The sequence below is a fragment of the Poeciliopsis prolifica genome, unplaced genomic scaffold (assembly GCF_027474105.1).
Source record: "Poeciliopsis prolifica strain line A6 unplaced genomic scaffold, Auburn_PproV2 SCAFFOLD020, whole genome shotgun sequence".
NCBI lineage: Eukaryota > Metazoa > Chordata > Actinopteri > Cyprinodontiformes > Poeciliidae > Poeciliopsis > Poeciliopsis prolifica.
Window position 1 is genome coordinate 7,694,818 of NW_026562395.1, and position 13,459 is coordinate 7,708,276.

Below are 13,459 nucleotides of genomic sequence, written 5' to 3' on the forward strand. Positions count from 1 at the left end.
CCAATAAGTTTTAGAGCTACTGAAATGCAATACAAGCTTGTCTAAAAGAACAGCTCAGTGACATCATGACACTGAGCTCTAATTCTGCTTAAAACACTTCCTGTGTTCCACATCCTGTCACTATTTGGTCATTAAACAGACACCAAAAATAGTCAAAGTAAGAATAACTAAAAGAACTAATAAAAGATTAAAAAAAAAAAGATCAGGTCAGATGGTCCTGGAGGAAGTTGAAGTTGGAGGCGGTGCACCACTAATGATCTCCCTGTGTGAAACATCGACTGGAAACGTTTTGTCAGTATGTAGTAAGTAAGGCAGCATGGACACCACTTTACTTCTACAGCAGAAATTCACCATCAGGGCGTGAATCTTATTTCTAAGATTTTAAAAATAACTGCATATTTATATTTCTAATGTGTTAAACATTCCACTTTATCAATATTAAGCAGCTTCTAAAAGGATAGAAACATCTAAAGATGACAGAGTGTTAGTGAGTCAGTTTTCTCTTAACTATAACCAGAGATCTGGATCCTAACCTGCAGTGATGCTTGTGTTAGACCACAGAATGTTTGCTCCAGTGACTCGAGTGGACAGAGGCCTGAAGAGTCCAGCTTCCTGGACATGTAGGCCACAATGTTCCTCAGTAACCAACACTCGGTATTAGTATGAGATGAGATCAACGCCTCTCTCACATGAAGGTGTTTTTCCTCTGCTCTGAACCTGACTGCATCTTCACAGCAATCTGACCAAGAGGGAAATCAAGAAACATCTCTAAAATCTTAATCTTCTGTTAAGTGCCCTTTCTCTATGTATTTCTTCTAAATGTAAATGAGAAAGCTGCGTAAATGTGAATATTTGTCACTTTTTGGAATCAGAATTCTTGACCACATGTCGTGTTGTTCTGTGTCCATTGTTGCTTTGGGACTCGGCCTCCATGTTTGTTTCTGTCATTGCTCTGCATCATCTGAATGTTTTCCAAAGGGTCTACACAAAGCCCGTTTACCCTCTACAGCAGGTCCTCGAGCACTCCAGGTCCTCCTGCAACTTTTAGATGTATCTCTACTTCAACACACCTGAGTCAAATAATGAGGTCATTAGCAGGTCTCTGGAGAACTTGATTGTATTTAGGAGGTAATTCAGCTGTTGGATTCAGGTGTGTTGGATCAGGGAGACAACCAAGAGTTGCAGGACACCGGCCCTCGAGGACCAGGAGTGCCCACCCCTGCTCTACAGTCTGTAAGCACAATGTAAAGCTACACATGCTAACTTTTATAAAAATTTGTTTACACACTTATTAAAACTGTCACTATGCTGTGACAGTACAGTATAAATATGTAAAACAATGTTTATAAAAGTTACTGCAGCTTTAACTCTGATGTCATAGCATGTGTTTTTGATTTAGTTTTTTTTACCAGTTTCTTGGTGATGTCAGCGGTAGCAGCCAATCAGAGAGCTGTTTGCATGAGCTTATGGTTCATGCAAAGCAGCATGTTGGCACTGTCCTAACACCTGACCGATGTTAGCACAGTGACCGATGCATATAGAACCAGACTTGCTTTCTGATTCTTTTTTTTTAACAATAGAACATATTTTACCTCTTATTTTTCTATGTTTGTAATTTTCACCTGAAGCCTGCGTGCATTTCCTGAGATGAAATGTGCCGTTCTATATGCAAAAAAAAAAAAAGCCCATGAAAAGTTGTTTTTGTGAAAGTGGAGCAGAATTAGAACGTAGCCGCCCACCAGCTCATCTTTCTGCGCTACATTTTGAAATTCTGCTGACGTGTTTCAGCCTTTTCATGGTTCCCAGTTTTTAATGACGTGTATATTTTTGATCGTTTACGTTTTTGAATCCTCCATGCCTGAAATTACTTGAAGTGTGTGTGTCTGTTGCTCTCTTTCCAGGGTGAAGTAGCCTCTTTTACAGCTAGCGTGCCATCATCCTGTTAATGTTGACGTTAGATGTGAGTTGTGAACACTAAGACGCTTGTAGAACCAGAACCTCCTCCAGGTTATTTTCTACTGTTATTAATAATTACAGATTCTGTAGCTTTGTGGCCTTCTCACAGTGAAACACTTAGTAATTTCTCTACACAATAAATATTGTTTGGAACAATATTTATGTTTTTATCATCTCATCCACAAGAATTCTTGTTATGCATTCCAAAAACAAAGAGGTCCTTCCTCCATCATCAGAATGTTTCTTTGAACTCCATCTTGTCCAATCAGACACTTTGGAAGTGATGCGTTGTGATGTAACTTCCTGGCTGAATGAAAGTGTTCCTGTTCTGTTTCACTGTGTTTAGATGTGCAGTTCAGCAGATTTCTAATTAAAGTGAGACGACATTGAAACGATGACTTGCTGTTTAATGTGGAAAATAAAAACCAACCTGTCATCTGTGTGTTTTGGTGCCATCTAGTGGGAATCCTGGTCATAAACTTTTATTGTAATTAAAGGTTCTGTTGGAACGAGGCTTTGTGAAGCTTCTTTAAATCTTTCCCAGGTTCAAGACATGACCTACAGACTGTAAATAATTGTTACAGTAGCTCCATATTCAGACTCTGGGTGTCATAGAGCAACAATAACAACGCTATTGCTCTGTAAAGTTGAGCAACCTTCGTTGTGTTCCAGAAACAGAGTCCAAAGTGAATCAATGTTTATTGAAGAGAGAATGACTCGGCAGAGTAAACTGGATAATTATTAACATCTCTGTTGTAACCGCAGATTATGGGGGCAAGGTGTTAGTTTTTATGTTTTTACATGGACATAAAATCAGTTTAAATCTCCTTCAACAAAACGTGCAGAAATATGAAGGGACAAATGACATGAGAAAGTATTAGTTCCTTTTTGTTACACTTGTTTCCGATCATTAAATATATTGATGTCAAACAGAGTTTAAAGGGAGTAAATACAATGTTGTTTCAAATGATTGCAATTTATTATGGTAAAATAATCTCTGGTCATTAGTTCACATTAGAACCTCAAGCTCACTTCACTGCAGGAAGCCACACCACTTGTGGAAACTTTCGAGGTGGCCTAGTTAAAGTTTACACCAAATTGGTTCAGACATCCTGGATGTGGTGAAGACAGGAGACACACAGCAGGGACAAACTGTCATAGAGGAGACAGAGGACTTCTTTAAGTTCTGCAACGTTTTCCACAACAGTTGGGTAAATCCCTCTTTTCAATCTATTCAATTCCATATTCTTCTTGCCAATTTACTCTGATCACATTCAGTTACATTTTAATTCAATATTTGTTCTGCAACATTACTGTCAACTTGTCAAAGTTTTTTTTCTCCAATTCACAAAGTTTTCTAAGGAGTCCCAGCTGGTTGCATCAATCCCTCAGACTGAGCATGTTTGTAGCAATAGTGGAGAGAAAAACCTCCAAGTTAACAGGATGAAACCTCCAGCAGAACCAGAACCAGAACCTGGTTCTGCTGGCTCAGCGTGAACGGCCGTCAAAACTTCCAACATGCTCAAATTCTAACCTGGACCAGATTTAAACTGATTCCATGTCGTGTTTGTGTTCGTGAACAACACATGCTGCTACTGTGATAGAAAGCAGAAGGTTTTCTGCCCTCTTGTGGTGAAGCGCTAACAGACAGCAGTCAGTGTGACATCATCTGACCTGAAGGAGGTAAAATGTGTCACTGACTCTAAAAATGATGTTTCTTCTGACATAGTTCATCTGAAGAATTATGTTAGAAGAAAGTAATGACCAATCAGCATCTGGATTTTTATTTATTTGTTTTGTTTTTAAACTGGAAACGGTTTGAAAGTTCAACTCTCCTGTGAGTCACTGAGTCAAAACCGCTGCAACACAGACTGCTTCAGGAGATCTGTCCTGTCCACAGCCGTCAGCATCAAGAATAACTGAAGAATTTTGAAATGATACGAGTTACAACAGCATTTAATTTCCCTCTGGGATCAATAAAGTGTTTTTGTGTTGAATTTGAATTATGCTTTGACAAGCATTACAAAAAGAAGACAACAAAATCACACAAACCCAAAACTTCAAATCAACTGTCTCAATAATTCTAATATTTTTACAAATGATCCAGAAGAAATAATAATTAAAAAAAACATTAAAATATCAAAATACATTTCAACAATTTCAAAGACAAATAAAAAAGCAGGAACAACCTTTACTTGGACTATAAACTCACCCATTCCATCATTCAATATTATGTAATTATCGTTTACAGATTTTTAAAGACTTTTTCACATTTACATGATCAGCAATTAATGATAATTACAGAAAGCAACATGTTCCAGCAACTAGTTGCTCTACCAGCTGTTTATTATTTTATTAGTGCTTTAGTCAAGAAATATAAAGTAGTAATAATTCATGTTAAAAGCATGTTTACTAGAGGTGAGCATAACTGAGAAAAAACTAGATGGTTTATGTCATATGCAATAAATGTTCCTGATCCCCCAGAATGAGTAGCTCACCCCCAGCATGATCCCTCCACTGCCGTGCTTCACTCAATCCTCGTGTTTCACATTGGAATAGAATCCAGTCTCTGCAAATCTATTTGGAAATAAAAGCTAGAAATCAGCAGTGCTTCCAGTCTTTGCTGTTTTTCTGACTCACTGCATTTTCAACAGAAGTGTCCTCAAGATTTTATCGGAAATCTGAGTAAGACTTCATGATAAACGGAGGAAACTAAACTACAGTATAAAAACGCCCCCGCCCTTTTCTGTGCTCCACTTCCTTCTTCTCTTGGATGTTTTGGTTGTTTGCTCTCCATGTTGTGTTTCTCCTCCATCTTGCCTGCTCATCTCCTCCTCCTTCCACTCGGCGCCCGCGTCTCCCTGGACTTCCATCCCGTTCCAGCAGAGGTCTGGCCAACCCGGAGGTGGGAGTGCGGCCTCGCAGCTCCATAAATCCAGCCTGTAATCGGTGTGTACCGGCCATAATGAGCTGCAGATAGCACAAATATGCTGATTATCTCCCAACATGAGGGGGCAAATGCTTGGACGCTCACTTTGTTGAAGCAGTTCCAGTGGCATAAATAGCTGTCTGTACATGGACATGGGCAACAGCACACACACAAACACACACACACACACACACACACACACACACAAGTTTTAGCTTTCATTGACTTGTATGCGTGTGCTTGTGTGTGTGGGTGTGTGTGTGTGGGTGTGTGTGTGTGTGTGTGTGAGGAGTATATCACAAAATACCAGGAGCAAAACCTCCAGCATCATCTTCATTTCAGAGGTTCATCAGCTTGTTGGTTTTTTTCATCCCACAGATCAGTTCAGGCTAAAGAATAATACCGAATACGCAGAATGTAACTTTAACAACAATATGTGTTGTTTTACATATTTGTTGAATGTCACCATATTGTGACAGTAGCTGTAGTGAAGCAGGGAGCAAGGGAGAGGGTCTGAGCGCCACATACACGGGTTGACTGACAGCACTAAGACGCCCCTCCTCGCTCTGATTGGTTGCTTCTGACTGTATTTTTGCAGATGGCAATAAAGCCACAGTGAGAAGACAGAGATCAGGTTTTTACACAGATTATATGCCTTATGCTGTCAGACACAGAGACAGTTTAACAAGTAGATTGTGTGAATATATGTATTTAATAAGAGCCATGCATCAATGCTGATATTATCAGAGCCAAATGAAAGGAGCATTCTGCGTTTTTCAACGCTGATTGCGTTGAAAAACGCATTCTTTTCTTTTCATTGCTGCTTCGATTATTTGTCCGGTTTGTTTTTCCGTAACCTCTGCTTTACTTCAGCAACTCCAGATTAGTCACCAGTACACACTATGGGAACCAGAGGACCCCCTGCTCTCTCCTCTCCCAACATGGAGCAGATTTATAGAGCTAGCCTTGAACGCTGGGCTGTTGCTGGTGGAGCTGAGCCCATTCTGCTCAGAGAGAGCGATGACTTCAGCCCTGCTGCAGCACTCTTCACTGATTCACCCCACAAACACACCAACGCCACAACCCGACTGCTATTTCACTTCATATATATCCAGATTAAAGACTTCGTTTGGATATTAGATAAGCGAATACTAAATCAAATTTGTAATTAAGCCAGATGCTTCGGTGAGTCAGCCAGTGCTAGTTTGCAATGTGTGAGTGATGTTGTCTTCATTTTGGTCATTTTCTTGTTTTTATGACATAACCAGACAAGCTGAGGAGCAAAATGTGCAACTGTTGTTCATATTCTGTATTGCTTTAACATGTCTGTTAATAAGAAGGTATTGTTTATTTTACAGGCACTTAATGTCATTTTTTAGCACAACTGAGTAACTATTACTTTCAGTTTATATAAAAAATCTGCATACGTCAAACATGACTTAAAAGAAATTTGACTTAACTTGACACATTGAAATGAGCCTCTGTCTCTTTAAGAAGCTCCTGTTCATTGGGGCCACTGTCCTGTACAGAGTTTCTCTGCTTTCATTTGTTCTGCATGGAAACAGATGACATCGTTTCTCCACCACATTTATTCTTCAGAACTCGCTCTATGTTTGTAGTTCTACGCTCACATACAATTCTACAGCATTAATAGTCATTAATAGCATTATGGATGCTAATAACAATAACAACTCCCATTTTCTCATGTAACCTCGTCTTGTAAATTTGAAAAAGTCCTGTATTTAATTCAGTTTGATATTTTTATTTGTAAGTAATTCATCAGTACACATTTTGTTTTAGATATTTTTATATTCACTTGCATGTATTTGTTACTGAGCTGCTGTGACAAGTGATTTTTCCCACATTGGGGTCAATGTATTGTATTGTATTCAGACAGCAGGCTGGTTGATGAGCTGATCGATAATCTAATTATCTTTCATTCTCTGCATTGATTTTCTGGCTCTAACTGCCTGAAGAACTCAGTGGGAGCAACTCAGCAGCTGTGACTTCTATGACATGCAGTTCTATGACATGTTTTCATGCCGCTCAACCTTAAGAGCCGATGTGCTCAGTGGTTGATGCATGTGTTGGTTCGTCACATGTGATCCCCATAAACACATCGGCGCTTGCGGTTGTGATGTGATTAATGTGTAAAGGGTTCAGGGGGTAGGAATACTTTCTGCTGCAGGCTAATCACTAGGAATTATCATCAGGTGACAGGTCCAGATCAGGCTTCCTTGACCTTTCTGACCTTGAAGTGGAAGCTCAGCCATCAGAGAGTGTTCCTCGCTTTCTCCCAGCGTTTCCGCCGAAGGGGATGTTTCCCCCCAAATGTGACCCGCAATCACGGCGCGACTCGCCTGCCAGCGTTTTTGTGGAGCTGAGAGGTTACATTCTGCGGCGGAGCTGTAATGAGAACTAAGTGGTCTGACAGCTGCTGCGTTCCCACAACAATCCCTCCCTCTCTGCTCGCCGGCCTGTCCATCCTGCCACTCCCACACAAACCCCTATTAAAAAAAAGAAGAAAAAAAAAAGACGCAAAGCTTGGCAATGAAATACATTTTATTTCATTAAAAAAAAGCACACAGATGTCCAAGTGCTTACAGAAAGAATCTGAAAAGACCTTAAATCAGGATAATTGGTTACACACTGTTCCTTCATGTTGTGATTTGTGGAGTAATTAGTCAAGAGATTCAGACTTTTTATTTCCTCATATCAAACCCCTTCCTGACAGTCTGGTGCTTGTACCTTGAATAGAAGAAAACTTTCAAACAAGTGTAAATTTAAATCATGTTATGGTGTGTGTGTGTGTGTGTGTGTGTGTGTGTGTGTGTGTGTGTGTGTGTGTGTGTGTGTGTGTGTGTGTGTGTGTGCGCGCGTGCGTTTACATCTACATACACTGCTCTGCAAAATCTGGATGCCCCCGTTAATCTTTTCACATTGTGACATTACATCCAAAAACTTTGCTGTATTTTATCAGGATTTTCTGTGATAAGATGAATAGAAATGAAAACACTTTGTAAAAACTACAAACCTTACCAAGTTCTTTTTTTTTGTCTTGTCTCTGATACAGATATCTTACTGCACTTCAGTTCAGAGAAAAATTACGATAAACTTTTCGACAAGGGACAGGAGCTCGTTTTGAGTCAATAATCATCGAACATAAATATAAAATACTAGTTTGCACTGGCAAATCACTTTTACACTTTACACCAGATATTTTCCCCATGTTATCAGTCTAGTTTATTAGTACAGCACATTTCAGCAATAAGACAATTCAAAGTTCTTTACGTCATAAAAACACAAAAATACAAAGTCATAAAAACACTATGCAGTCAACAAAATACACCATAAAGTCAAAGGTGAACTAATCTCCCAGGTGAAATTATAAACTTTATTAAAAATCAAAATTAGGAAATGATTTGCTGAAAACAAGCCCCTATATCTTGGTGAAAAGTTACTTGTGAATTAGTTTATTCTTATTTAAATGAACTAAGATATTTGGACTACAAAACTAGACATAAATACTTGGTAAGATTTTAAGATTTTGCTGTGTGGTTTTCATTTTTTATTGAATTTTTTACAATAAAAAATAAGAAACATACATCATACATAAAATCACATCATGTCCTAATAAAATACATTGAACTTTGTGTTTATGTGACAAAATGTGAAAATGATCAGTAGGTTTAAATACATGTGGAAACAGATCAAATCTGCACACAGGCAGTCAGAACGATGGAGGACGTAAATCCAGGTCTAGTGCAAGGACTGAGAAAAGTTGAATAAATGATTATTAAAAAGCTGATTTTTTTTCTGTTATTAAACAACTGAGTTTTTTCCTCCTGATCTCATCAGGGCGACTGAAGACTAGATTGATGAAATAGCCTGGAATCGGGTTACCGCTGTTCGTCGGGGGTCAGAGGTTGGGCCGGGTCGTGGCCGTGCCGAGGCCTCTGATTGGCTGACAGCAGATCTCCAACAGTGCCACAGTAGAGCAGGGAACGCATGGGCCACTTCTGAGGACAGAATGGGACAAAACGTCGGCGTTGGTCATTACAGCCCGAATACAACATACATGCATGTTTAAACAAATGAATATTAAAATAATCTCCGAAATGGATGCTGTTTGGAACACATTCAGTCCAGTTATGTGCATATCAATATACAGTATGTATGTGGAAAACGCAGTCATGAGTCATGTGACGCATCCAACTGTCAAAACGGAAAGCAGAGGTTTCCAAAATGTCCAAAAAGGTTCATTACATGGCACAGTTAGATCCTAAATTATTTTCTTTTAACAAAGAAATTTATTTATGTTAAAGAACGAGACGGGCATCTTTCCAAAAAGATGAAAATAACATACTATTCATTAAAAATATAATTTCTTTGTCGTCTCTATATTCAGGTTGAATGAAAAGATTAATTTAAGAATAAATGTAACAAGGTTGTGAATAATTCTGGACCAGAAAAACACTAAACCATCATAAACTCACCACTGAAACCTTCACATCCTCATCTCAGGTTAGCATAAGAATCACTTCTTTTCCTTCTGGATGTTTTTTGTCAGTGGGTGTAGGTTTAATTCTCAAAAGTTCACCTGATCACTAACTATCCGTTAAGATAACTGGAATAAATAAAGATCACTGAGAAAACTAGAATAAAACTAAGTTTCTGTAAGATTTTCTGAAATAAATATGAAAAGTTGCCCAAAGCTTTTCTTAACTGAGAACCACAGATGTAATATGAAAACATCTATGGCAGTTTAAGGACTAGATCATGTGGGCAGTTGCCCAGGGCGGCATTACAAAGGGATGTACAACCACCAGAATAAAAAGAGATCTAACTTATCTGTTAGCTGCTACTTGAACATGTTTTCTAGAGCTTTAATATTTGAAAAGAACAGAAGCAGCTATTAGCATCCCAATGTGTTAGCATTAGCATCTTTATGTTTTGACAAGGCTGCTGGGAATAGGCAAGCTTCATTGTGTGTTTTATGTAGCAGGACTGAGCTGTACTCTGTTCTAGTGTTTTAATTAGTCTGGGGGTGATGGGGGCGTGGCCTCATCCAGGAAGTCATGATAGAACCTCCACCAATCTGACGTGACGGATATCTTAAGAAAGCTTAGAGAGATGGGACTGGTTGTATCACAGTGTTGGAGCAGTTTTACTCAACAAAAAAGTGGGACATTTCTGTGGCTTGTTTGACTTTATTATAGTAAAGACAAAATGGACCCTTTCCTGGTTCAGGCAATAAAGAGATAATGTGATAAAAATTAAAAATATAACCAGGAGGAAAGAAACAGCAAAACATCTGACTTTATGCAAACATGTCATCCAGCAGTGATGGAAGTATTTATCAAGCAGGCGACTCACTGTCAGCTGTTAGCTCCTTACTTTGACAGGATGCAGGTATCCGCCCGGCCTGGAGGGGGCAGCGTGCTCTGCCACCGCCCCGTCCTGGTCCAACGTCTCAGTCAGGTATGCTATGTAGTTAGTAGCCAGGACCAGGACATCCAGCTTGGACAGCTTGGTGTCGGGTGGGACTGAAGGCAGAGCTGCCTGGGAGAAAATATTTAGTTTTTATATTTGAATAAAAAGCGGTGAGAGAAAAATCTGCTCTGAGTGAAAGGAGGTGAAAATAACAGAGCAGAAAAATAGGGATTATAAAAATAGCCTTGTGACACCTGTGTGTGTGTCGGTGTGTGTCTGCGTGCGTGTGTGTCTGTGTGTGTGTGTGTGTGTGTGTGTGTGGTGTGGGGGTGTGTGTGTGTGTGTGTGTGTGTGTGTGTGTGTGTGTGTGTGTGTGTGTGTGTGTACCTGCAGGCTGTGGAAGGCCTGCCGCAGGTTGCGCACGCGGCTCCTCTCTCGCGCTGCGTTTTCTGGAGAGTGCTGGGCGCGTGGGGGCCTGCTCTGGACCACGGGGCCACAGGCAGGAGCCGAGCTGAACCTGGACCCACACACGGTCTGCTCCTGAAACACACAGCCCACATTAAACAACCGGCACTTTATCTGATGTCCAGTTCCATTTAGAAGGGTGTCAGTAAATCACGGGGCTCTGTTTGTTTTGTCAGCTTTAGGGCCGCTCAGATTACCGGCTCTCACTCTGATCGGACCAAACTGGAAAAGAGAAGAGAAGTGGTGGGCTCTGTGTGTTGGGATTCAGATAGGTGGGCTGACACAAACAGAAACAGCAGCTGCCACAGACAGGAGGTTTATTTGTTTGTTTTTACAGGGTTCAGTATTTTCCTGTCAGATTTGCACGAGATGAAAATAGAGAAAATCGAACTTGAACATTTATTTCCAATGTGGCTTTTATTATTAATAATTTTCCACACAAAACATCTGAGTGAGCATTGAAATAATAACAGTTTTTAAATGAAATCATCAATCAGATTTACATATAAACTATATCTGGATGATGTCACTAACATAACACGTATTTCCAGAGGAAACAGTTTATTTATTGGTGCTGCAATAAGCAGGCTTATAAATACATTACACTTCTCTGGAGAAAAAAAACAAACAATTCTCTTAATCAAATCTTAATGCTTAAGAACAATCCCAGTAGCTACATGATGACCTTGAATAAACAAAATATATAATTTTTCCTTAATTTTTGTTTTCATAAACAATTTGCTTAAAAAATACTCCTAAATGAAAACCAAAGATCCTTTATTTCTTGTTTTCTTAAGTGTAGTTTGCATAATAATAGTTATTATTGTTTTATTTATTATTATTATTATGATTATTAAGCAAAAGAAGCATTTGATTTATGAATTTTGATTCATTCAGTCGCAAAGTGAAAGTAGAAACATATTGGAAACTCTTATAATTGAAATAAAACAAAGCAAAGGAAAAAAGTAAAAACGCTGCAAAAACATCCGATCTTCCGAAGTATTTGTTTTTCTACTGCAAATATCTTAATGCACTGGAAATAACGCAAAAATAATTTACAAATAACTTTTCAGCAAAATATCGTACCTTAAAAATCTGAAATAAATTTTAAAAAATAAAATATCGTAGCTTATTTGAAGTGAATAATATCTAGATACTGATTTAAAAAGTGCCTCTTTTTAAATCAGAATGTTTCATTATAACAAGGCATATTTCCAGTGATGTCAGAGAAATAATATGCCAGTGCCAGTTTTTATCTATATTGACTTTAAACCAACTCCTATATCTTGTTGAAAATAAATAAATAAATCTAAAGATACTGTGAACTAGATAAAAAATTATTTGAACAATTTTTTTTTACATTTTTGCAGTGTAGATTTAATAACATATATATATATATATATTTAATAACACACACACATAAATATATAGCTCTGTAAAAAATGAAGAGCCCACTGTACTGAGCCCCACTGAAAACCTGCTGGTTCTTCCACCAAATATTGATTTCTGAACTCTTACTGAGTTCAAACATTAGTTTTGTTGTTTCTAAATGAATATCAATTTATTTTCTTTGCATTATTTGAGATCTGAAAGTACAAATAATTGTTATTTTGACCATTTCACATTTTCTGCAAATAAATGAATACAAAATGTTCTTGGAATGTCAGTAGTTCATAGAATAAAAGAAAATTGTTCATTTTACTCAGACATATAAGTATAAAAATCAAAATCAGAGAAACTAATACATTCAACTGGTCTATTTATTTTTTCCAGAACTGTATATAAATATATAAATAGTTTGAATCTATGACCAAATAGTCCACATTATCAGCATATCCAATATCTTTCAACTAATACTAATAGGATAGTTCTGACGATTCAATCATAACTTATTAAATTCTGCTCTGTTGTTCTGCCATAGTTTCTCAAACCAGGGAGATGTTTTAGTTAAACTAGAGAAAAGGAACTGACCCACTTCCTGGGCTCCTGGCGGCTGCTGGTGGCGCTCTCCCTGTGTCCCTGTGGGGCTGCTGGGTGGTCGGCTGCTGCAGCGGGGCTCTGATGCACCAGCTGCTGGTTCACGGTCACCGACATGAGCCCTTCCAGAGGGTTGACCGCCATGGGTTCTGCTGGAGAGCCGCAGCAGACTCCCAGCACGTTGGGAGGACTTAAATCACCGTGGCTCGGTGTGTTTTCATTGGCCGGATTGAGGTTTGCTTTAGACCGCAGCAGGCTGCTGTGAGGAAAGTTCATACTGTCTAGTAGGTAATTCAGTGAAAGCACAACAAAGCACCTGACCCCAGGTCATCTTTTCATCTTCTCATCTTTAAAGCCTGATCTGGTTCTCAAAAGAAGCTACTGATTCTAACAGCTGAAAGTACTCATCACGTCTCTTCCTGGTCCGGCTCGGTTCTGTCTGGTTAATCCGAAGCTCCTCAGGAGGAAGCCCCGCATCCACCCAGACCCATCAGCCCGCTGGCGAACACTGCAGGCTCTGGGCTCTTCCCCGACCGACCGCTCAGTTCCTCCCAGCATGACCCCTCTCTCCCTCGCTCTGCGTCTCTCTCTGCTCCTTTCCTAATCGGGTGAGGTAATGCGGGAAACTTCATGTGGTCCTTATCTCGGCCGCCCGGTCATCCTGATCCTCCCCTGGCCGTTCGGTTGCCAAGAGGAGCA

The 13,459-nt window shown here is 39.3% G+C and overlaps 1 protein-coding gene across 1 annotated transcript; it reads right to left on the reverse strand.

Moving 5' to 3' along the window:
- Positions 1-7,429: 7,429 nt before the first annotated feature.
- On the reverse strand, positions 7,430-13,459 carry LOC129369209 (transcription factor 24-like). Its single transcript, XM_055044593.1, has 4 exons — positions 12,755-13,459; positions 10,706-10,858; positions 10,283-10,447; positions 7,430-8,904 (listed from the first exon to the last, which is right to left on the reverse strand). The coding sequence occupies exons 1-4, from the start codon at positions 13,034-13,036 to the stop codon at positions 8,785-8,787; spliced, it is 720 nt and encodes a 239-aa protein (XP_054900568.1). The 5' UTR covers positions 13,037-13,459; the 3' UTR covers positions 7,430-8,784.

What these genes read in the sequence shown, in the direction of transcription:
- LOC129369209 (XM_055044593.1), bottom strand. Translation starts at nt 13,036, where the DNA reads ATGAACTTTCCTCACAGCAGCCTGCTGCGGTCTAAAGCAAACCTCAAT. An exon ending in GCCAGGAGCCCAGGAAGTGG is followed by an intron (nt 10,859 to 12,754) that starts GTCAGTTCCTTT and finishes TGTGTGTTTCAG; the next exon opens with GAGCAGACCGTGTGTGGGTC. An exon ending in GATACCTGCATCCTGTCAAA is followed by an intron (nt 8,905 to 10,282) that starts GTAAGGAGCTAA and finishes TTCTGTCCTCAG; the next exon opens with AAGTGGCCCATGCGTTCCCT.